The sequence below is a fragment of the Canis lupus genome, chromosome 36 (genome assembly GCF_048164855.1).
Source record: "Canis lupus baileyi chromosome 36, mCanLup2.hap1, whole genome shotgun sequence".
Classification (NCBI taxonomy): domain Eukaryota; kingdom Metazoa; phylum Chordata; class Mammalia; order Carnivora; family Canidae; genus Canis; species Canis lupus.
In genome coordinates this window covers 19,059,950-19,083,766 of record NC_132873.1, presented here as the reverse complement: position 1 = coordinate 19,083,766, position 23,817 = coordinate 19,059,950, and the positions used below count along the sequence as shown (strand labels likewise).

The following is a 23,817-nucleotide window of genomic DNA, read 5'->3' as shown; positions in this document are numbered from 1 at the left end:
TTGTACATTTTTCATTTTTGTTTGTTAGTTTAAATAATATATTTACCATCACAGACATTTTCCAGGATGTATGCTATCAGAGAAGATAAGAAATATAATTTATTAATTCATTAAAATAATCTTATTTATGAATTGACCGGTTTTCTAGCAGATACTTGGCAAGCCATGAGTAATGACTCAACTTACTCATTTTAAAGATTCCATATTCAGATTGAGCAAATTGAACTATTTCTGAATTATATACCAATTGAATTGTGTAATAAATGCCTTTACAGAAAAAAACCTTCATAGAACTAAAGATTTTAAAACCTAGGCCAAGATACTTATTTAAGCTATTCAAAATGCAATTAAATTGTGTTACAACAAAAGAAAATGGATAGTTCTTTGTATGATAGAAGTTTACAGTAGCACTCTGTCCAATGTTATTGATACTCAGGTTACAATAACAATTATTATTATGTGGCACTTAGTATATGTGTGCCAGGTATTATATGCCCTTTATATGCATGATCTCATTTATTGTGACTCTATAAAGTTGGTATATTTGTCTCCATCCTGTACATGAGAAAATGGGTGGTATGAGTGGTTAAATAACTGGTTGAAGAGGTAGAGGTAGGACTGAAATCTAGATCTAATTCTACAGCCTGTGCTTTTTTAAGTACCATGATTTCGGGTACTTAATTGGCCTTATTCCTAATGGTCATCCTGTAGTCTGATCTGAACAACACAATGAGTATTTCCTAGGATTATATCTTAATTAATATATGATTTTCCCATTTAGCAGCTTTCTTAGACATTTTATATTCATTTTCATTGGGGCATTGTTAGAGCAGAGCCAAAATTTGGTAAAGCCATACATTATCTATTAAACTTGAACCTTAAGAACAGAGGTATAATATAACTCTGACATATGATCTATGGAATATAATGCATAAAACATATAAATTTTGGACTTTATAATAATTTTTATGTATTTTTATATATTGATGTGTCAATGCTGACTCCTATTTCTGTATTCTCTTTTGTCTACTTATAAAATGCAAGCAGATCATATTTCATATAGTAAGTGATGCCTTTTGGCTGAAGTGTAACAAGATGTTTATGCACATAATCTGGTTGTAGGCCCAAGCTCTCTTACTTACTGCTAGATGTTAACTTTGGCAAGTTATTTAACTTCAGCAGCCCTTAGTTCCCCTCTTTGTAAAGTGGGAATGATAATTGCACTTACCGCACAGGATAATAGTAAGTGTTAAAGGAGATCCGTGGTAAGAAGTGTTCGGTACACTAGCAGTCAAAACATACTATGCTTAAAATGAAAATAATGATTCCTTTAAAAATTCTTAAAATTGTTAAAGCTTACTCTAGACATAGAGATATTTAACCAATGAAAGTATGTTGCTTTAGTCTGCATGATTTCTTTGATTTGGTGTACAGAAAAAATTAGAAGTGGAAAAATATAAATTATAATGCTGTAAACCATGCTTTAAGAAGTTTATGCTAAAAAAGAAATTTTCTCATTTGATCTGAAATATATTACTAGATTATTTATGTTTTAATTCTATTTTATGCTCTCTACAGAAAATTTGTAGAAAGAGAACTATTTAAACCTGATGAGGTACCTGAAAGACATAATTTATCCTTTTTTCCAACTGTAAATGATATTAAAAATCACATCCATGAGGTACAGAAATCCTTGAGAAATGGAGATAATGAGTATAACTCAGAGATTATTCCAGCAACGGTATGATTACAATTTCAATTCTTCATTTTATTATAGAATCTTTCTCAATGTCTCTTATTATTTGGCCTAATGGTGGAGTGGTTGTTATTAGGCCATACAAATAACTGTGATGAGGACAGCCCAGGTGGCTCAGTGGTTTAGCACTGCCTACAGCCCAGGGCCGGATCCTGGAGACCCAGGATCAAGTCCCACGTCAAGCTCCCTGCATGGAGCCTGCTTCTCCCTGTGCTTGTGTCTCTGCCCCTCTCTCTCTTTGTCTCTCTGTCTGTCATGAATAAATAAATAAAATCTTAAAAAAAAAACAAAAACAAATAACTGTGATGAAAGAAAAAATAGTAGTTTTGGGGTGCCTTGGTGGTGCAGTTGGTTAAGCATCCAACTCTTGGTTTCAGCTCAGGTCTGATCTCAGTGTTGTGAGATTGAGTCCTGCTTTAGGCTCCTTGCTCAGTATGCAGTCTACTTTAGTTTCTCTCTCCCTCTTCCTGTACCCCCTCCCTTGGCCCCGAGCTTGCTCACTTTCTCTCTCTCTCTCTCTCTCACTGAAATAAATAAATAAATCTTAAGAAAAGGGAAGGGCCACTTGGGTGGCTCAGTTGGTTAAGCATCTGCCTTTAGCTCAGGTCATGATCCTAGGGTCCTGGGACTGGGTCGGGCTCCCTGCTCAGTGGGGGCTCTCCTTTGTCCTTTTCCCTCTGCCCCCCGCCCCTGCTTGCTCTCTCAATAAATAAATAATATCTTCTTTTAAAAAAGAAGAAAAAATAGTTTCTTTTTCAATGTGAACACTATGAACCTTCATGATGATTTGACTAAAATTTTATATTACTTTCAGAAGAAATATCTGAATTTCCAGCTCTGACTATAATAACAATAGTTATCTTCATTTAAAAATCAATGTATTGGGGATCCCTGGGTGGCTCAGTGGTTCAGCGCCTGCCTTTGGCCCAGGGTGTGATCCTGGAGTCCCGGGATTAAGTCCCACGTCGGGTTCCCGGCATGGAGCCTTGCTTCTTCCTCTGCCTGTGTCTCTGCCTCTCTCTCTCTCTCTGTCTATCATGATTAAATAAATAAAATCTTTTAAAAATATAAAAATTAAAAAAATAAAAATCAATGTATTTTATCTCTGTAAAAAGTATATCTTATTCATCCAACAAATATTTATTGAGTATATATTGTGTATACCTCCCCCTCTTTTAAAAAATAGACAAGGGGCAACCTGGGTGGCTCAGTTGGTTAAGCATCTGACTTGATATCTGCTCAGGTCACGATTCCTAGTGGTGAGATCAAGCCCTGCACTTGTGGGGCTTTACCTCTGCAGGGTGTCTGCTTGAGATTCTTTCCCTCTCCTTCTGCCCCTCCCCTGCTCTCTCTCTCTCTCAAATAAATAAATCTTAAAAAAATAAAACAGACAAGTTTCAGTAGAATAATTCAGACTTGAATACATAAAGGGATGATGTTCATTCTATATGCCATCTTTGGATGTAAATTTTACCTCATACTGTGATACTGTAATTATCCCCTGAATATTGGTCAGTTCTGTAAAAATTTTGCTAAAAAACTACTAACTATAATACAGGCAGTAATTATGGCATTAAATCTCAGTAGCAGGGCACCTAGGTGGCTCAGTCAGTTAAGTGTGTCTGACTTGATTTTGGGTCAGATCATGATCTTAGGGTAGTGAGATCAAAGTCCCACTTCGGGCTCTGTGCTCAGCAGGGAGTTTGCTTGGGATTCTCTTCCTTTACCTCTCCCCCTCGCCCACACTCGCATGTGCTCCCTCTCACTCTCTAAAATAAATAAATTTTATTTTTATTTTTTTTAAGATTTTATTTATTTTAGAGATAGAATGAGCAAGCAAGAGAGAGAGAGAGCATGGGCAGAGGGAAAAACAGACTCCCCACTGAACAGGGATCCCCATGTGAAGCTCAGTCCTGGGATCATTCAGTCATGACTGGAGCCAAAGGCAGATGCCTAACCAACTGAACCACGCAGGCACCCCAATAAATAAATCTTTTAAAAAAATCTAAGTAGTAATACCCTTTGTTCTCCAAATTTTTATTATCCAAATTGTGTCTTCTTAACTAAATAGATTCAGATTTTAGCTACTGCTACTATTCTTTTCCATCCAAAACTCTCTTAATTATTCACTATCCAAAGTTCAGGAAGTAAAACATTTGGTTAGCAATGATCTTTGCCATCTACACTTGCTATCCAGATTCGTGCTATCTGAACTTGGGAAGTTAATGTATTTGGATAATGAAATATACTTATGTTTTGAGAATATAAACAAGTGAAGAAACTAATTTCTGAATAAAACACAATTATGCTATCACTGAATAAGATGATAGTTGTATTGATACTTTAAAATACTTTTAATATAAGTGCTTTATTATTTTTACTGAATTAAATGTTCTCATTTCAGCTTCAGTGGACTACAGATAATGGGCATATTCTCAGAGAGACTGTTACAGTTACATTTGCAGAAGGTAGGTTATCTTAAATATCTTTAATATATAAAATCAATGTTAAAGCTGGAAGATATTGAAGATACTATCTCACCTAATCAAATTTTATGGATAAGGAAACCAGGGCCCAAAGAGACAAGAGCAGCTATGTTAAGATTTGTCAAAATAATTCTAGCTTTTTAAACATATATACTTATATTTACTCCTATATACTTTCTCATATATATTAATCAGATGTAAAAAAGGATGAGATGTTGCCTTTTGTAATGACATGGATGGGCCTAGAGGGTATTATGCTAAGTGAAAAAAGTCAAACTTCTCATGAGAAAGACAAATACCATATGATTTCACTCATATGTGAAATCTGATAAACAAAATACATGAATAAACAAAAAGTACAATCAGACTTACAAATACAGAGAACAAACTGATGGTTGCCAGAGGGGTGAAGTAGTAGAGGATGGGCCAAATGGGTGAAGAGGAATGGGAGAAGGCTTCCAGTTAGTATGAATAAGTCACGGGAATAAAAGGCACAGGAGTACTTAAGTGGCTCAGTTGGTTGAGCATCTGACTCTTGGTTTCAGTTCAGGTCATGATCTGGGGATCATGAGATCAGGCTCTGTGCTCAGAAAGAGTCTGCTTGAAGATTCTCTCCTTCTACCCTCCCCCCTCAAATAAATAATCTTTTCTTTTTTTAAGATTTTATTTATTTATGAGAGGCACAGAGAGAGAAGCAGAGACATAGGCAGAGGGAGAAGCAGGCTCCCCATGAGGAGCCTGATGCAGGACTCGATCCCAGGACCCCAGGATCACAACCTGAGCCAAAGGCAGATGCTCAACCACTGAGCCACCCAGGTGCCCCAATAAATATTTTTGAAAAAGGCACAACATAGGGAATAGAGTCAATGTTACTGTGATCACATTGTTTAGTGATAGATGGTAGCTACACTTGTGATGAGCATAGCACAACATATAGAAAAATTGAATCACGGTATTATACACTTGGAACCAATGTAACATTGTATATCAACTATACTCAAATAAAAACAAAAATAAGGAGGGCCTGGCTGACTTAGTTGGAAAAGCCTAGGACTCAATATTGAGGTTGTAAATTCAAGCCCCACATTAAGTGCAAAGATTACCAAAAATAAATAAATAAACTTAAAAAAATAAAAAATAAATAAATTTCCTCACATAATCAGCTTTTATGCTTTATGACTAAAATTTTGAGACTGATTACAAGTACACCTGACTGTAAAGCTAGGCAACTTCCTGTAATAACCTTAAGAGATCTTGATCAGGAAACTATTATTCGTTTTATATGGTTTATATGGTTTGCTTTCTTTCATATACTCTTACTTCTGTGTTCTCTTGCTATTCCAAGCTTATTTTACTCTTTTTTCTCTTTTCTGGAGATGCGTTTTCTCTGCTTCTATATGGCAAACTCTTCTCACTATTCAATTGAATTCCTTTGGCTCATTCTTTTGTACTTACCTCTGCCTTTAACATGGTATCCTTTTGTTTATATATCTGTATCTTTCATTATGATTTGAGCTCCTCAGGAGCAAGGGCTGTATTTTATTCAAGTTAACCATACCTAGTTCCTAGCATAATCCCTGCTATAAAGGCAACATCTAAATAAATGCTTTAGAATAAATTAATAACTATATGCAGTACAATTATTTCTTTATTCTTTAGCTCATTAACCTTTGAGTCACTGTGCATAGAAAATAACTTTCAAATTCTTTAACATTATTCATTTGTTCTGCACATATTTTACTTATTGTGGTAAGTGCTGGACAAAGAAGAGAACAAGTAAGTTTCTTCACTGAATTTCAACTTGAGCAAGAGAAAAAGACACTAAGCAAATATATTCTAATTCCTATTATGAATATTGCCATAAAAGAGTTTTTCTTTTTTAAAAAAATTTTTTTTCTTTATTTCATGAGAGACACAGAGAGAGAGAGAGAGAGAGATATGCAGAGACACAGAGACACAGGCAGAAGGAGAAGCAGGCTCCATGCAGGGAGCCCAATGTGGGACTTGATCCTGGGACTCCAGGATCACACCCTGGGCTGAAAGCAGGCACTAAACTGCTGAACCACCCAGGCATCCCAACCATAAAAGAGTTGTGCAAAATTGTGTGAGAATAATGACAGAGAATATAACTTAATCTAGGGAGTAGAGAAGTGACACTTGAGAAAGTGGCTTTTAAACTAAGAACAGAAGAATGGATAGGAATTTGCTAATCAAAAGATTACCATGTTTGAAAGGTAAGCAAGGTAGAGCTTGTCATGTTTCAGGAACTTAAGGAAGCTGGTATGGTTTTAAGCATAGACAATGCTTGGAAATAAAACTCAGTATGCAAAGTGGGTTTAGGAGGCCCTTTGAGCTGTCCAAATGAAAGGGGGGTAAAAGAATGGGAATGATCTGGGATGAATCCTGAGTTTCTTCCATGAACAACTGATTGATAATGGCATTTACTGAGGTAGGCAGCACTGGTATAAGAATAGGATTTGGTGATGGCAAGGGGAAAGAAAAATGTTCATAAAATCAGGTATGGAAAGCTTAAGTATCAGAGCCATTTCAGTTGGGTGGATTGCGAAGAAGCCACATTGGGATGGTTGAAGAGTAAATGGGTGATGAATGAAGAAGTAGAGACAATGTACTATGAAGGGAATATGGGGCTAAGGGAAGGTATTCTCAGATAAGACAGACCTGAAGAGAGACATGAAGATGAAGGTATTTGATATCTTTGGTGATGAGAAGTTGAGGAAATTACTGATAGTTTCTCTTTTCTCTTTAAGTAAGAGTGCTGAGAATGAAAAAGGTCTCAGGTAGTGTGGCCAAGATTGGACATCTGAAATCTTCTATCATATAGAGTGAGAGAAACCTAAGATTGTCAGGTACAGGTGAAGGTCCTGTTGAAGTTGATGATCATGAATTGGTATTAGTAGTAGCAGCAAGTTTCTTTCTCAGTGGCATTCCGCTTCAAACATGTAGGCTCTGGAAGCCATTTTCATTCAGTGTTAGGATTTTATCAGAGGTTATAACAAAAGTACTAAGAAGCAAGGGAGTTTAGGGTATTTGCAAGAGTGACTGAAACTGTAACTGTAGGATTCTACTAAGCTGAATGGGGAGAAAATTTTATTAAGGAAGAAGTTGATATATCTGAAGAAAACTGAGGAAACAATGGACTGAAGTTCACGTGAGATTAAGATAACAGGTCTAGTAAAGTACTTAAGGAAAGTCCCTGGAAAAATAAGAGTTTGTGATCAAAGAAAATGAGATGTTTGAATTAGCGATTTAATGAAGCCAAAAAATGAAATAAGTTAGAGAAAGACCTATACCATGTGATTTCATTTATATGTGGACTCTAAAAACCAAAACAAATAAGCAAATAAAAAGCAGAAACAGACCCATAAATACAGAGAACAAACTGATGGTTGCCAGAAGGGAGGAGTGGTAGGAGATGGGTATAGTGTATTAAGAGGAGTGGAAGATACAAGCTTCTGATTCTGGAAGGAACAAGTCACTGGGATAAAAGAGAACATAGTCAATGGTACTGTAATGGCATTGTATGGTAGCTACACATGAGATAAGCATAGTACAACATACAAACTTATGATGGAGTCAGTATATGTACACCTGAAACTAATGTGACATTGTGTACCAGCTATACTTCAATTAAAAGAAATGAAGAAGCCAAGAAATGTGAGAGTGCTGTTTGTTTTTTTTTTTAATAGATTTTATTTATTTATTCATGAGAGAGACAGAGAGAGAGAGAAAGAGAGAGGCAGAGACACAGGCAGAGGGAGAAGCAGGCTCCATGCAGGGAGCCCAATGTGGGACTCGATCCTACGTCTCCAGGATCAGGCCCTAGGCCAAAGGTGGTGCTAAACCGCTGAGCCACCCGGGCTGCCCAAAGAGTGCTGTTTAACCTCAAAAGTCCTTTGAGGAAGATTCTCTTACTCCTGATGTTACAGATGAAACTGAAGCTTAAAAACCAAGTTAAGTAGCATGTTGAAGGTTACCAAGAAAAGCTAGCTGGTGCTTAAATCCATCCTTGTCTGACACCAGGGTCATTTTTAAAAATTACTTAGTTACAGTATAGAAGCAATAAACAGTTGTTGATATTGGTTTTGATTGGCTTTAAGAGATGCATATATTTGGGTTAATACATAAAAATTACATGAGAGGGACTATATTCTCTAAGGACAATTACTTTGCAATTGAGATACTTAAAAACAGATTTTTACTCTTATTCATTTACTCCAAAATAAATTATTAAAATAAAATTTAATACTATTATTATTGAGGACCCACTTTATGCTGGGTATTATCCTAGGTATAAGGGCTACCAAAGATAAATTAAGTTTGGTCTTTATAATTGAGAGGCTCAATAAGTTTTATATATCCAGAGAAGCATGAGCATGGAAGTTAGATTGCAATTAGAGTTGCAAATACATTATCTTTCAAGGAAAAAAAAATTCCAATATCAGATCCTAGATATACTGAATTTAAATTAATGGAGGTTGAACCTAGGAATTTATATTTTTAAAAAGTTGCTGAATGAGGGCAGCCCGGTGGCTCAGCGCTTTAGCACTGCCTTCGGCCCAGAGCATAATCCTGAGGACCCGTGATTGAGTCCCACGTCAGGCTCCCTGCATGGGGCCTGCTTCTCCTCTGCCTTTGTCTCTGCCTGTCTCTCTCTCTGTCTCTCATGAACAAATAAATAAAATCTTAAAAACAAAAAAGTTCCCTGAATGAGGGATGCCTGGGTGGCTCAGCGGTTTAGTGCCTGCCTTCGGCCCGGGGCGTGATCCTGGAGTCCTGGGGATTGAGTTCTGGGGATCAAGTCCCACATCGGGCTCCCTGCATGAAGCCTGCTTCTCCTTCTGCCTATGTCTCTGCCTCTCTCAATCTGTGTCTCTCATGAATAAATAAATAAATAAAATCTTTTTTTTTTTTTTTTTTTTAAATAAATAAAATCTTAAAAAAAAAAAAAGTTCCTGAATGATTCTGATCCTACCAGCTCAGGAAATAGTGGGCAAAATAACTTCTTGAAGTCCTTTTCAAACCTTTGACTTTATTTCCTATTCTAATTGTGACAGTGTTATAATAAAATATAGTATCACATAACATAACATAGAAGCCATAAACATTATTTTGTTTTGATAGCTGTTTTTTTTAATATAATTTAGGAAATTCACTAGGAGAATCAATAAATACCAAAGTGGAAACAAATCAGACAAGAGGTTCTTTGTCTCCAGAGCCAGCCCACTTGCTTTCTTCACTTTCCACATTTCAGCCAAAAATATTTACGCAACTACAGGTAGGTATCCAGTGAAATAGACAAAATTGAAGCTTTTCCCCTTCTTCCTCAATCACTCTTCTTCTAGGGATTTTATAGAATTACTATAGAATTATAATAATGACAAAAGATGTTTTTATTATTAATTTCCTGACTTTTTTGATATCTTGGGTATATGAGGAGCTAGCCCACACTATGGAGTATCTTGATATAAGATCATTTAAACAATACTTTTTGAAAAAAAAAAAAAAAACTTTTTGAAAAAGTTGGAATTGACTGTGCATGCAATAAAATTTAGTTGTACTACTTTTCCTTTGTTTTTCTCTTCAATATCTTAGCAACTATACTCCTATATTTTATTCTAATTATGTGTCAAAAGAATAATATATCCTATGAGAAAATTAGACATAGTAAATTTCAACATTTTGATGTAATTCTTTTTGGTTTAAAAGGGTTTGCAGTTGCAACCAAGATTCACTTCTGATGGATCACCGGCTCTGCTATCAGTAAATAACCACCCTTCCTCCAGTCCTTCAAGACTTCTGGATTCATTAGAAAGTACTGTAATGAATAATAATTCTCTACTTCTTGGTCAAAGTCATAGTCTTCAAACAGATACTTGCCTAACCCCAAACAATAGCATTATTGCCTCTACCATGGGTAACCTTCCAGGACCAGATCAAAATCTAGCTGCAATGGACCAGCTGGTGGAAGTTGGAGATGTTGAGGATACAGAGAATATGGAAGGAAGTGTTCATCGGATTCTGCTAGGAAATGTGCAGACCATCCCAATACAGATTATAGATAGCCACCCAGCTATTAGTAAGTTCAAAGCAACTTGTAATTTTATTTTGTTAACTTTTATAGACTATCATTACTATTACACTACAGAAAACATTATTTCTTCTCAGGGGCTTATAATATATAAATAAAGCAAAACTACAAGATAAAGGGGAAAATGTCAAGAACATAATAACTTTTAAATTTCTTAATTTTTTTCTCTATCAAAATTATTCATTCCCTAATTACATAATTTTACATGGAAAATCTGTGGTGACATGAAATCAGAGGATCATTTTATAATGCATGAAAAAAAATTAGAAAAAAAAAGAAAAAATTAGAAACTTTAAAAGGAAAACATTTAGTGTAAAGATTACTGTGGAAAAAGTGTTAAAAGGAAAAATGGAATGGAGTGGGCAGATATAAATGTTAAAGATTTAAAAAAAAAAAAATAAATGTTAAAGATTTTGCACCTGGGTGGTGCAGCGGTTTGGCGCCTGCCTTTGGCCCAGCGCGCGATCCTGGAGACCCGGGATCAAATCCCACGTCAGGCTCCCGGTGCATGGAGCCTGCTTCTCCCTCTGCCTGTGTCTTTGCCTCTCTCTCTCTCTCTGTGTGACTATCATAAATAAAAAAAAAAAAAAAGGAAGTATACATGACTGAACCCTGTTCAGGCCTGCATAAAAAAAAACTTTAAAAGATTTTGAGTTATAAACTTAAATCTTGAGTTCTACAGAACTTGAAAGGGACCTAGGTAAACCTTGGAGACTTGGGTTTAATCCAAGACCTTGTTACCTTCACTTTGTAACAAACTCAGCTAACATAGTAATATATTCAAACTCTTACTTGACCCGTATACTCGCTTTCACATAGCTATTCTAGATTGGGCACTTTTGTGGGGAAACATTTGTGATTTGCTTTGAAGAGCAAAAATCTTCATAGAAGTTATTGTTAGAACATAAAAAGTATTTACTTTCTTTACATTCTTAGTCATCATCCTTCTGGGTAAGGAAAAGTATAAGATAGTTCCTTCCAGAAAAGAATCATTATCTTTTAAATTTATTGGAAGCATTATTTTTAAGAAAATTTATCCAGAGTTCTGTGGCAGTTGACACTACTGAATAAGTTTAGTAGAAGAGAGAGAAAAGGAATATATGTGAATTAATCCTCACAAATTCCTGAAATAGTTGATGATGTCTCCATTCTACACATAAGGAAATCAAGGCTCAGGGAGGTTAAGTAATTACCTAAAAGTGATAGAGCAGGAATTTAAACCCAGATTTATCTGCCTCCAAAGTTTTGTTCCATTCTAATGTGCTTCTCCCTCTGTGTTGTACCAGTGGGTACAATGGGAGCTCTAATTCAGATTGCTTTTTGTTTGTTTGTTTGTTTGTTTGTTTGTTTTAAGATTTTATTTTTTCATGATGGACAGAGAGACAGAGAGAGGCAGAGACACAGGCAGAGGGAGAAGCAGGCTCCATGCAGGGAGCCCGACACGGGACTCAATCCCGGGACTCCAGGATTGCGCCCTGGGCCAAAGGCAGGCGCTAAACCACTGAGCCACCCAGGGATCCCCTCTAATTCAGATTGCTTTAAAGGAGACCCTCTTTGGATCTGAACTTGCATGATATATCAAGTTAGATCATGATCTGAGGGTCTACTTCACCTGAATATGAATTTTGAGGGTCATTCAAATCCATCTTCTACCTTTTTTTTCTATAGTGTGGACTAGCTCCTTATATACCCAAAGTGTGTTCAACGCACTTTTCTGAGCAAATATTAGTCCCTTTAATCCTGGTTCCCTATAGCAAGTCAAAACTGATATTGCGAGAAAGAGAGAGAAAGATTTTATCTTAGACATTCCACCTGCCAGATAAGATAGTGTTGCTGGTATGCTGCTTTCAGATTAATCTGATCATAAGTACTTTAAAATTAGAATGGTAAGCACAGTGTGCAGTATTTCAGATAAGCAAACACATAGCTTGTACAGCTAAGTCAGAACTATCCATTAAGATATGGCACATTTTTTATATGTACTTATATAGGGGAGTTTCTTTAGGGAGGGAACATTTTCCTCGATATATGACCACATATGGAAACCAAATGGGAGTGGTAACAAATCTGTGAATTTGTAATATATATGTCTACTGTTTGCAAAATATCATTTTCAAATAATGGGAGGCTTCCTGACTTCTTTTTACATATATTCTTAAAGACAGTTAAGCTTAAATATAAGATAGTCCTCATAATTTTATTAAATTATGGACTGCTTTTTTGTCAAAGTATCTGTAAAGGAGAATAACTATGGTTTTTAGTCCCTTCTTGTTTTCATTACCAGAAGCATACTGAAAGAATTTTTTTAAACTTCTCAACATTTAATTTTTTATAATTTTTCTTTTTCTTTTCTTTTTTTTTATTGAAGTTTAGTTGACACATATTGTTACATTAGTTTCAGGTGTACACATCCTGTAAGAATTTATTATAAATGACTATTAAGATGTCAGAAGTACTGAGTTCTCAAACACACTGACTGCTTTTCAAAAAAACTGCAGTTTTTTGCCTTGCTTCTAAATTCATGTAATTATAAAGATTCCAGTGTTATAAGTTACATTAACCTTTAGGCTTTTTCTTTTATGTTTGGTTTTAAAGTTGAAGAAAATCCAGAAGGTACCATTTCTGTGAACCAAGTTAAGCAAGAACCCAAAGAACCTCCATTGTCTATGGAAACAAAAAAAAATTTGGACTGTAAGAAATTATCTGCCACATAAATTATTGAAGCTTTTCAGAATTTACAACTTGGGTGACTTCTGATGTCATAAAAAAGAAGGTGAATATTGTCAAAGCGCAGCATTGTGATAAATGGACTGAAGACTAGTTCAATGAGCAACTTTGATTTAAAACCGATGTTTGTTGCCAAGTCCATATTTTTGGAAGCTATTTTACTCCTCTCATTTTGTATAATTCTTATGCTTTTTGATTACTGATAAGGCCAGTATTTCAAAAGATCATTTGAATTTATCCATGACAATATAGTCTGAACACAAATAGTTACCTAACTCATACCTTGGAAATACCCAGTTTGAGGTCTGAATAGACAAAAACAACAACAAAAAGGTGTGTGTGTGTGTGTGTGTGTGTGTGTGTGTGACTGTGTATATGTATGTTGACTTTTTAAAAAGTTACAAAAGAACTTTTTTCCTCTTTAAAGTTGTGACGAAATTCTTTACGTTAGCAGACAGGTGAGAGATTATTTGTAGTCTGTCTAATAGGAAGGATAAAACAATAGTAGATTTTAATCATAACACGAAGCGCAGCATTCACATCTGTGGAAACTGTAGTTGCATTTTGGCTTCTTCCATTATAATTTTTATACTTAACACTACAAACCTGTAACATAATAATGGTCATCTAGTAGAAATTTAAAGTGTCTTGGTAAGTACTCAGAATTTTAACTTGAATTAATCAGATAAGCAACAGAAATAAATGTATATTGCATGGATTTATATACTAATGTAAGGAAAGCACTACTTGTGGATAGAAACATGTAGAAATTAAGAGAATTCAGAAAGAATAATAGACTTCCCCTGGTGTTTACAGATGATTTGGGGGAACTTTTTGATATCAGGAGAGGATTTTTTTTTCCTATTTTGTATCGAAGATTCAGCTCTGGTTGGAAAAGAATTTGAGTTGTGTTTATTTTTCTATGCCAGAGTTCTTACTGAATTGGTGGTATTAGAATTTATAATATTTCAAGGTAAGTATTTGTAGTTAAAATTTAGTTCATATTTAAAACAACTGATGTGTATGTATATTTGCTTGTTGAGTAACTATATTTACTTGAAATGCTGAATAAGTCCTAATCACTATATTCATTGTAAGCTTCTGTTTTCTGGAAGGTTGGTAAACTAGAAATGTCAATTATAAACTGTCAATAAATCAATGTAAAGGTTTTTTTCAACCCAGAGACCATTTGTGGGTATAGTTAGGATTTTATTTAAAAGTAATAAGGATTTCAAATGGATATTAATGTTTAATATTCAAAGCATATAAGATACAATGTGAAATTTAACCATAATATTTTATATAAATATGAATCATTTTTCTCTTTTCTAAGTCCAGTCTCTCATTCTTAATTCACTTTGTTGCAGGTACACAGCATGTATCTAAGTATAAAGCATTGTTATATTAGAAGTGATTGGAACTCTTAAAGTCTTTGCTCTTTAGATTTATACCCTATTTAATATGAAAATGTATTTATAATCCTATTTAATAAAAAGTTAATATTCAGTTACATATATGATTTTTAGTTAGAATAGCTAACTGTTCTAAGAATTGAAAGTATTTGATGTCAGCATTTTAGAGGCAGGCTGCAAAATCTGATTATGTTACTCCTAAGACACAGCTCTTAGTTACTTCAACCCCAGATTTCTCTTAGTCTGTGTGTACTTAAAGGGTATAAGTCTAAATTTATAATGTAGTATTATATTATATTATAGGTAATGATTCTTTTCATTTGTTATTTCTGGGTTTTATGGAAACTGTTTTCAAGATATTAAGTAATCTTTTCATTAATGGCAGTAGTTTTTTATTATTAAATATTTTACCAGTTGAACTATATTCCTTTGGAGACATTCTATTCCTTTTTGATGTTGAGTTGTTAAGGAGAAATGCTTGTTAAGAAACAAACTCTAGTCAGTTACCTACAAGGATGAGAGATGTTAGAGCATTCAGACTTTGGCACTTGATCAAGAACAAAGCATAGTTAAAAATATTTCTCTCACTTCATTTTATGTGAATGTCTCTTTCTGGTACTGGGTTTTTGTGGGGGTTTGTTTTGTTTTGTTTTGTTTTCTGTTTTTTTCTTTCTTTTTTTTTTTTAATGAGGACAGAAAGTTACAGTACATCCTCCCCACAAACAAAAAACAAAATTAAAAAGCATGAAGGAAGGTTTAAGTCCCTAATTGTATACTCTTTTGGTTTTTAGGTAGAAACTGGAACTATCAATATTTTCATGTAAGTATTTCAATGAGTAGCTCTTTAAAAATGGCTTCTAAATTTTTAAAAATTCATTTGTCCTCTACATGCATGTTCAGTCACAGTATATCAGTATTATATTTTAAAGGTGCTTAGCATCACTTTTTTAAAAGTATGTTTACATATTTTAAATAGTAAATTATTTTTTAAATGCACAGGGTATTAAATGCAAGTGCATAAAATTTTCAGTAGCTATATTTGGCATTCTCCTAACAGCTCTACAGCAAAGTTTGATATATGCTCTTTTGTGTCATGTATTACAAGGTGTAATATCTGTCATAAAAGTTGGACGTTCAAAATAAGTAGTTAGAAATTCATAATTGCAACTGAGCTTTTTCACTCATTGTAGTTTTCATGTTTCAAAGCCTCCCAGTGAATTTTATATACACTATAGTGAATTATAAATAAATACCGCCATGGTGGGCTTTTCCTTCAATATTAATTTTTTCCATAAGCAGTTAACATGCTTAAAAGAAAAAGCTTTTATAAAAAGTACCTTGTCTTATCCGATGTTTTCTAAAAGTCATGAAAATGATAGAAAACAGATTTTGGAAGCTGATCCTGCATTACAGTTTCTGATTTTGAGGCCTACCAGCTTGTGTTTCATTTTTACATCCTGTCAAAATACATACTTAATCATGTGAGTATGAGAAAGATGTCATTTAATTTGTACCAGGTCTTTTTTAAAGTTTTAAAATGTGTGTGTGTGTGTGTGTTTGTGTGTGTGTGTGTATATATATATATATATATAGCAACTTAATGTATAGTGTCTTTGTTATAATGTAATATTTTTCATTAAAAATCCTGTGTTATTTTTTTCTTAAATTTGTTAGTTTTCTTTTTATACTTTTTTTCTGGGGATAGTGGTAGTTTTGTTCATCAGATGTTGAATAAACACTTTACCTAAGAACTTTGGCTAGAAATTTATGTTCAATTTGGAACCTGAAAGTTTTTCAGTATAACTGCCGGTAATCCCTATTATTGTTACATTTAGGGACATATATGCATTTAGTACTCTCAGCTCAGCCAACCATCAATATTTTAAAACAATGCATGTAAGAAGGTATTAATTCTTTTTCTATTACATCTTGACACTGTGACATCTTCAAGTACAGCTTTATATTTTTTGACATAATGAAAGAAGTATATGATTCAAAAAAGGAGGGATCATCAGTGTTTTCCCTCTTGGCTTTTTTTGCTTTATTCCACCCTGCCTATTTTATAGGACCATAGAAAATCTTATTCTCTTCAGAAAAGACACTGTATTAACTGTTCCCCATCCGCTGATTTAGACGTTAGACATGTTAAATGGTGTATTGCTTTGGTATCTGTAACTTCTACTTGATTAACTTAGTTATAATGGCAGAAATTTAGTGTACTTTTGGCACATACATGTTAGCTATGAAAACTAGTGTTAAATAATACAAATATTCATTGCTGACTGAATTCTTAAGACTTCAGGAATAAAATCAGAATCTTAAAAAAAAACTAATGGATTCTAAATTTGATTCATGAGAAGAATAAATTCTATAGTTAAAATTGAAAACCTTTGAAAATGTGATATGGGTATAATAGTACAGGGGAAATGTTGTTTAAGGGTACAAACTTGCAATTAGTAAATAAGTCCTGGAATTCTAATGTACACATAGTAAGTATGGTTAGCAATACTGCATTATAAAATTCAAAGTTGCTCAGAGACTACATCTAAAAGGAAAGAATGGGGGGTAATAAAAAGAGGAAAGAATAATTGTGTGGCATGATAGTGATATTAGCTAGCTCTATCTATGGTGGTAATTATATTGCAAAATATAAATTAGCAAATCAATACATTGTATACCTTAATGTTATGTGTCAATCATATCTCTACTAGGAAAAAAAGTTTCTAAAACTAGAGGACAGAGTGGAATCAGATATTAGCAGAGGTTTTAAAAATATTTTTATTGAGGTATAATTGACATAAAACAAAAAGCACATAGTTAAAGTGCACAATTTAATAAGTTTTGATATATCTATATACCTATGAAACCATCACCACAATCAAGATGATGAACATATCCATCACATCCAAAAGATCCTACTGCCTCTTTGTAATCCATACCCTCTTCTTCCTGACTTCCATCCCCACCTCACCATCCCCAAACAATGACTGATTTGCTTTCTGTCCCTAGACATCAATTTGCTTTGTCTATAATTTTATAAAAATGATATAGTATGAACATTTTTATCTGACCTTTGTCACTCAGCATAGTTATTTTCAGATTTATCTCTGTCACAGGATATATGAATAGTCCATTCCTTTTTATTGTTGAGTAGTATTCCATTGTACAGATATACCAAATTGTCCATTCATCTGTTGATAGATAGCTGGGCTGTTTACAGCTCTTGGCTATTACAAATAAAGCCTCTATGAACATTTGTATAAAAGTCTTTTTTTTTTTTTGTATAAAAGTCTTTGTATGAATATATGCCTTCGTTTCTCTTAAGTAATATCTAGGAGTGAAATGGCTGCATCATATGATAGGTGTAAATTAACATTTTAGGAAACTGTCAAGTGATTTTTCCAAAGTGGATGTACCACTTTACATTCCTGTCAGCAGTATATGAGAGTTCTAGCCAGCACTTGGTATGGACAGGATTTTAGGCATTGTAATAGATATGTAGAGTATCTGATTGTGGTTTTAATTTCTGTTTGTATAAGGACCAATGCTGTTGAACATCTTTTTATGTGTTATGTGCCATCTGTATATCTTCTTTAGTGAAGTGTCTGTTTGAATCTTTACCTCAGTTTTAATTGGAATTGTTCTTTTCTTATTACAGAGGTTTAAAAAGTATATTGTAGACCCACGTCCATTTTTTAGAAATGTTATTTACAAGTATTTTCACCTGATCTATAGCTTATCTTTTTAGTTTCTTAACAAAATCTTTCAAAGAACAGTTCTTAATTGTGATGAAGTCCAGTGTATCTTTTTTTTTCTTTTGTGGATCATACTTTTGTGTAAGAGACCTAAGAGATCTTTTCCTAACCTATGGTTAGAATTTTTCCCAAGTTTTCTTCTAAGAAGTTTTATAACTTTGAGTTTACATTTAGATGCATGCTCTATTTTGAGTTAATTTTTATATATGTGGTACAGGACTCTTTCTTGCATACCATTTTTTAAAAAAGATTGTATTTAAAAAAAAAGATTGTATTTCTCCACTGAATTAAATTTATACCCTTGATGAAAAATCCATTAATTACATATATTTGGATGACTTTCTGGACTCTGTTCTTTATCATTGATCTCTAGTCTATCACAGTGGTCTCAAGCAGGGCAATTTTGCCTCTAGGGGACATTGCACAAAATCTGGAGACTATTTTTTATTTTTTGAAAGACTTTTATTTATTTATTCACGAGAGAGAGAGAGAGAGAGAGGCAGAGACACAGGCAGAGGGAGAAGCAGGCTCCAAGCAGGGAGCCTGACATGGGACTTGATCCTGGGTCTCCAGGATCATGCCCTGGGCTGCAGGCGGCGCTAAACTGCTGAGCCACTGGGGCTGCCCTGGAGACAATTTTAAAAGAGCTAAAGAGATATTCTGGTTTCTGATAGAAGCCAGAGCTTCTGCTCAATATTGTGCAATGCATAGGACAGTCCCCACAACAAAAAGTTATCTAGCTGAAAATGTCTGTAGTACCAAGATTGAGAAACTTGTCCGTACTGATGCCAGTACCATGTTATCTTGATTATTATACCTTTATAATGAGTCTTTGAATCCAGTAATATAGTCTTTGAACCTTATTCTTCCTTTCAGATTTCTTTTGGCTATTCTAAATTCTTTGTTTTTCCGTGTGAATTTTAGAATCACCTTGTCATTTTCTTTTGTTTTAAATGCCTGATTGGATTTTGACTGGGATATGTAGACTATATAGATCAATTTGGTGATAATTGAAATCTTAATATTGATACTTTATTTTTTTCTCTGCAATGTCTTAGAGTTTTCAATGTATAAGTCTCACATATCTTTTGTCAGATTTATCACTAAGAACTTCTAAATAAGTGTTTTTTAATTTCAATTTCTTTTTTGCATCAATATAGAAGTACAATTGATTTGTTCTGTGGATCTTATCTTAACAACCTTATTAAACTCACTTATTCTCATAGCTTTTTGGTAGATGCTGTTAGATTTTCTACATAGACAATTACACTGTTGTACATCTTCTTTTCCAGTCTGAATGCCTTGTATTTCTTTTTCACAACTGTTACACTGACTAGAACTTAAAGTAAATTTTGATTAGAACTGGTTGGAGTGGGGGGCACCTGGATGGCTCAGTGGTTGAGCATCTGCCTTTGGCTCAGGTCGTGATCCTGGGGTCCTGGGACTGAGTCCAGCATTGGGCTTCCTGCGGGGAGCCTGCCTCTCCCTCTGACTATATCTCTGCCTTTCTGTGTGTCTCTCATGAATAAATAAATAAAATCTTTTAAAAAAAACTGGTTGGAGTGTACATCCTTGCCTTGCTTCTGATCTCAGGGGGAAAGCATTTAGTCTTTCACTGTTACAAGGTTAACCATATTTTTTGCATATGTCCTTTATCAAATTGGACAGAAATTATCAAATTCTGTTCTTAGCTTGCTGAAAATTTTTGTTAGGAACGGATATTTGATTTTGTCAGCATTTAAAATACTGTTAATTTTATCTCATTATTGAGGCAAATCCTTTCTGAGTATTCTACACTGCTTTTGAATTAATGGGGTTTTCTTCTTTGGTTGATGAGAATTGGCCTCTTCTGGACCCTGGGAACCTTAGGAGGTTGTTCTTCCCCTGGTCTTAAGTAATTCCTTATACTCATGCACTGATTGTTAAATACTCTGTTGAATGTTAGAGAGTAACCTTCTATCAATCTCTGGAGTTTTCTGTGTAGCTCTTTCTTCTCCAGTACTTTATCCGACACACTCTAGTTGCTTTGGCCTTCCTTGATTTTGAGTTTCATCTCCTCTACTCTGGGAGGTTTTGCGTGGTTTTCCACTCCATCTGCCACAGCCAAGAAACTCTTCAGACAGCAATCTGGGATAACATAGGTTTCATCTCATTTGTTTTCCATTTTTCAGGGATCACGGTCCTTGTTTGAATGATATCCAATGTTTTGAGAATAATTTTTTCATAGATTTTATCCAATTTTATAGTTGTTTCAGGCAGGAGAGTAAATATGGTCACTTGTCCTCCATCTTGACTAGATATGAAAGCTCTCCAGACAGTGTTGATAATATGTCACATTTGGGTTTCTGCAGGAGCAGTCGAATTGGGAGAGGACGTAGGAGGTTGTAAGGGAAGTGCAAGGATAGATTATGAAAAGGAGTAAAGTACAACAAATCTGAGTGAAGCAGGTAGGTATATCATAGTGGGATTTAAGGTATAGAATTGGTTCAAAGTAATTCTCCAGAACAGCCTGACTGTATAGGGACCACCTTTTATGGTATAATTTCCAATCTGCACTGCCATGGTTTCACCAATCATAGTGACTCAGCCTTCTGTGTGCCTCACAGAGTTAAGCCATGTAAGATACCAAAATGAATATTTAAAGGTTTGCCTTAAAGGGACTTAGGGTCTCTTACAAATGATATATAACTTTATACAAGGTAGAAAATGGTAAATTTAATACTAAGAATATGGATAAAATCATATAAGAATTAAGAAGAAGACATTACATATGAGGAAGAGAACTGACATTTTAGTAAGCATCAGACATTTTATTTGGTGCTTTATATTGTTTTGTTAAAGCACTTGGCATTTTGCCTGGCAAAAAGTAAGTAGTTTATTATTATAGCGAAGACTGGTTGCTAAGAGCGTATGCTCTGAAGTTGGACAGTTAAATTTGAATGCCACTTCCTCTTTATTAGCTGTGTAACTTTGGACAAATTACTTAAACTTTCAGTTCTTTGTATTTTTCTTTCCTCTGAAGAAATAGTAGTAGTAGCCACTAACTAAGCTATTATGAGGATTAAATGAGTTAGCCTATGTTGAGACCTTAGAACCTATAACACTCAATATATGTTCATTTTTATGATTAATATTAATAATAAGATTTTAAATCCTGAAAGGTAAGCATTATCCTTATTTTTTTTAAGTAAGCTCCACACCCATTGTAGAGCCCAACATGGGGCTTGAACTCATGACCCTGAGATTAAGACTTGAGCTGAAATCAAGAGTTGAACACTCAACCAACTGAGCCACCCAGGCACCTCATCCTGATTTTCAAAATGATGTATCTGTTAGGGAGTGTCTTTGGCTGCATGCAACAGAGACATGATTACATACCTTAACCAAATAAAGAGGTCTTATTTTTTAATGAAACCAAATCTGAAAGCAGTCTCACCAGGACTGGTATGGTGGTTCCATGTTGCCACCACGAACTCACCCTTCCTTAATCTTCTCATATGACCATCTCTAATATGTGGCTTTCATCTGTATACTTGCTGCTTTTTTGTCCATGATGGTTGCTCTACTTCCAGCATTGATCAGGATTCAGATAGGAAGAATGAATGAGCAAAAGGCCTATGCTGGATGAGTGAGCCAAAGGTCTCTCCTAGGAGATCCATCCTTAACTTTCATTTTTGTCTCGTTGGTTAGGAGTATTATATGACCACCCTACTTATAAGGGATGCTAGGAAATGTAGTTCTTTTAAAATTCTAGACTGCTTCAAGAAAAATTTTATTTTAATAAAACAGAATTCATTGACTATTGTTTAGGCCACTAATGGTGTCTCCCACAAATGGGAGACTGAAATTCAGAAATTCAGTAACTTGCTTGAGGTTGTAAAATAACTATTAAGTGATAAAGTTAATATTGGTAGCAAGGTCTGTCTAATACCATTCCATATTCCTTTTGCCACACAGTCCAGAAAATAAGTGATCTATTAGGATTACAGGATCTTTGAGTTGGGTCTTTCATGACAGAACATTGACATGAGAGTAAATCCAGATGTATAAAATTCAAGGAGCAAGTAGAAAGAATTATAGGGCAGCCCCGGTGGCACAGAGGTTTAGTGCTGCCTTCAGCCCAGGGTGTGATCCTGGAGACCCAGGATCGAATCCCACATCAGGCTCCCTGCATGGAGCCTGCTTCTCCCTCTGCCTGTGTCTCTGCCTCTCTCTCTCTCTCTCTCTCTCTCTCTCTCTCTGACTCTAATAAATAAATAAAATCTTAAAGAATTATAAAGCTCATTTGGGGATACAAATATAAAGTTCATTTTTTTTTGTTGTTGTTAAAGTTCATTTTAATGAGAACTTTAGGACTCCATGAAGGAAAGAAGTGGAGGTAAAGACTGAAAAGAGAGTGCTTAAATGGCAGAAATTCTAGAGGGCCAGACTAAGAATTTTACATTTTGCTTAGTAGGTGTTACATTTAAAGTTCTATCAAACTAATCCATTAAAGGAGCCCATTGAATCAAAAAGCTATTCTAAAATCTGGATGAAATTTTAAATTTTGCAGATTTCTGAAGATAGGTATAATGACCAAATGGAAATGATAGAGTAATCTTTTGATTACCATAATAAAATTGCAAAACAAATTTCTGGCGATGACTACTGTTATCTATAATTGCTTTACAGAAACTGTTGGGTTTTTACATTTATATTCTACAAGGACAGTCTAAAATCTTAAAGATGGTCATCATTCATTCAGTAAAAGACATATTTCCTGCCCTTTTGAAGTTTACTTTCCAGTAGAGGGAAATAGATAATAAATAATAAACATAGTAAATAAGTATATATATTAAAATAATAAGCACATTATGTACTTAAGTAAAAAATATTAAAATATATTATTATATATTAATAAAATAATATATTATTGTATGCATACTATATACTTATGCATTAGGTTGACAAGTGACGTAGTATAAAAATGGAACAGAGAAAAAGGGACATTTGAGAGTTAATATGGTAAGAGTTGCAGTTTTTAAATAGGGCAATCAGAATGGGCTTCACTTCTAATTTAAGCAAATTCTTAAAGGGAATAAGAGAATCTTGCAGATACGATGGAGAGTAATGCAAAATAAGAGAACTACAGGATTGGGCGGTATTCACTACCCTTGAAGGTCAGCAACAAGGCTGATATAGTTGGAGTGGAGTGAGAAAGTGAGAGAGTACTGGGAAATGAGGTCAGAGAGATAATAGGGAGTCAGATCACGTAGGGTCTCATAATCCATCATAAAGATTTTGGCTTTTACTCAGAGTGGAGATGGGAAGCCATTGCCAAGTTTTGAGCAGAAGAATGACAACATAATATGACTTGCCCTTTAAAAGGATCATTTTGGGGATGCCTAGGTGGCTTAGTAGGTTGAGCCTCTAACTCTTGATTTCAGCCCAGGTCATGATCTCAGTCATGAGATCAAGCCCTGCATGGGGCTTCATGCTCAGCATGAAGTCGGCTTGAGATTCTCTCCCTCTCCCTTTCCCTTTGCCCCCCCACCCCCTGACTTTCTCTCTCTCTCTCTAAATAAATAAATTA

At 34.6% G+C, this 23,817-nt stretch overlaps 1 protein-coding gene across 19 annotated transcripts in view; it reads left to right on the top strand.

Annotated features, from left to right (window-relative positions):
* Window positions 1–23,817, top strand: part of CARF (calcium responsive transcription factor) — a 97,813-nt gene that overhangs the window by 46,577 nt on the left and 27,419 nt on the right. For 7 of the 19 annotated variants that reach the window (XM_072812988.1, XM_072812992.1, XM_072812989.1 and 4 more), the window contains 5 exons: window positions 1,579–1,741; window positions 4,161–4,224; window positions 9,408–9,538; window positions 9,970–10,339; window positions 15,282–19,798. In XM_072812988.1, coding sequence (XP_072669089.1) covers window positions 1,579–1,741; window positions 4,161–4,224; window positions 9,408–9,538; window positions 9,970–10,339; window positions 15,282–15,427 — 874 coding nt within the window. In that variant the 3' untranslated portion in view covers window positions 15,428–19,798. Of the gene's footprint in view, window positions 1–1,578; window positions 1,742–4,160; window positions 4,225–9,407; window positions 9,539–9,969; window positions 10,340–12,946; window positions 19,799–20,596; window positions 20,695–23,817 lie in introns of those variants that run through there. The other 12 variants (XM_072812995.1, XM_072813004.1, XM_072813005.1 and 9 more) reach the window with 7 other exon arrangements.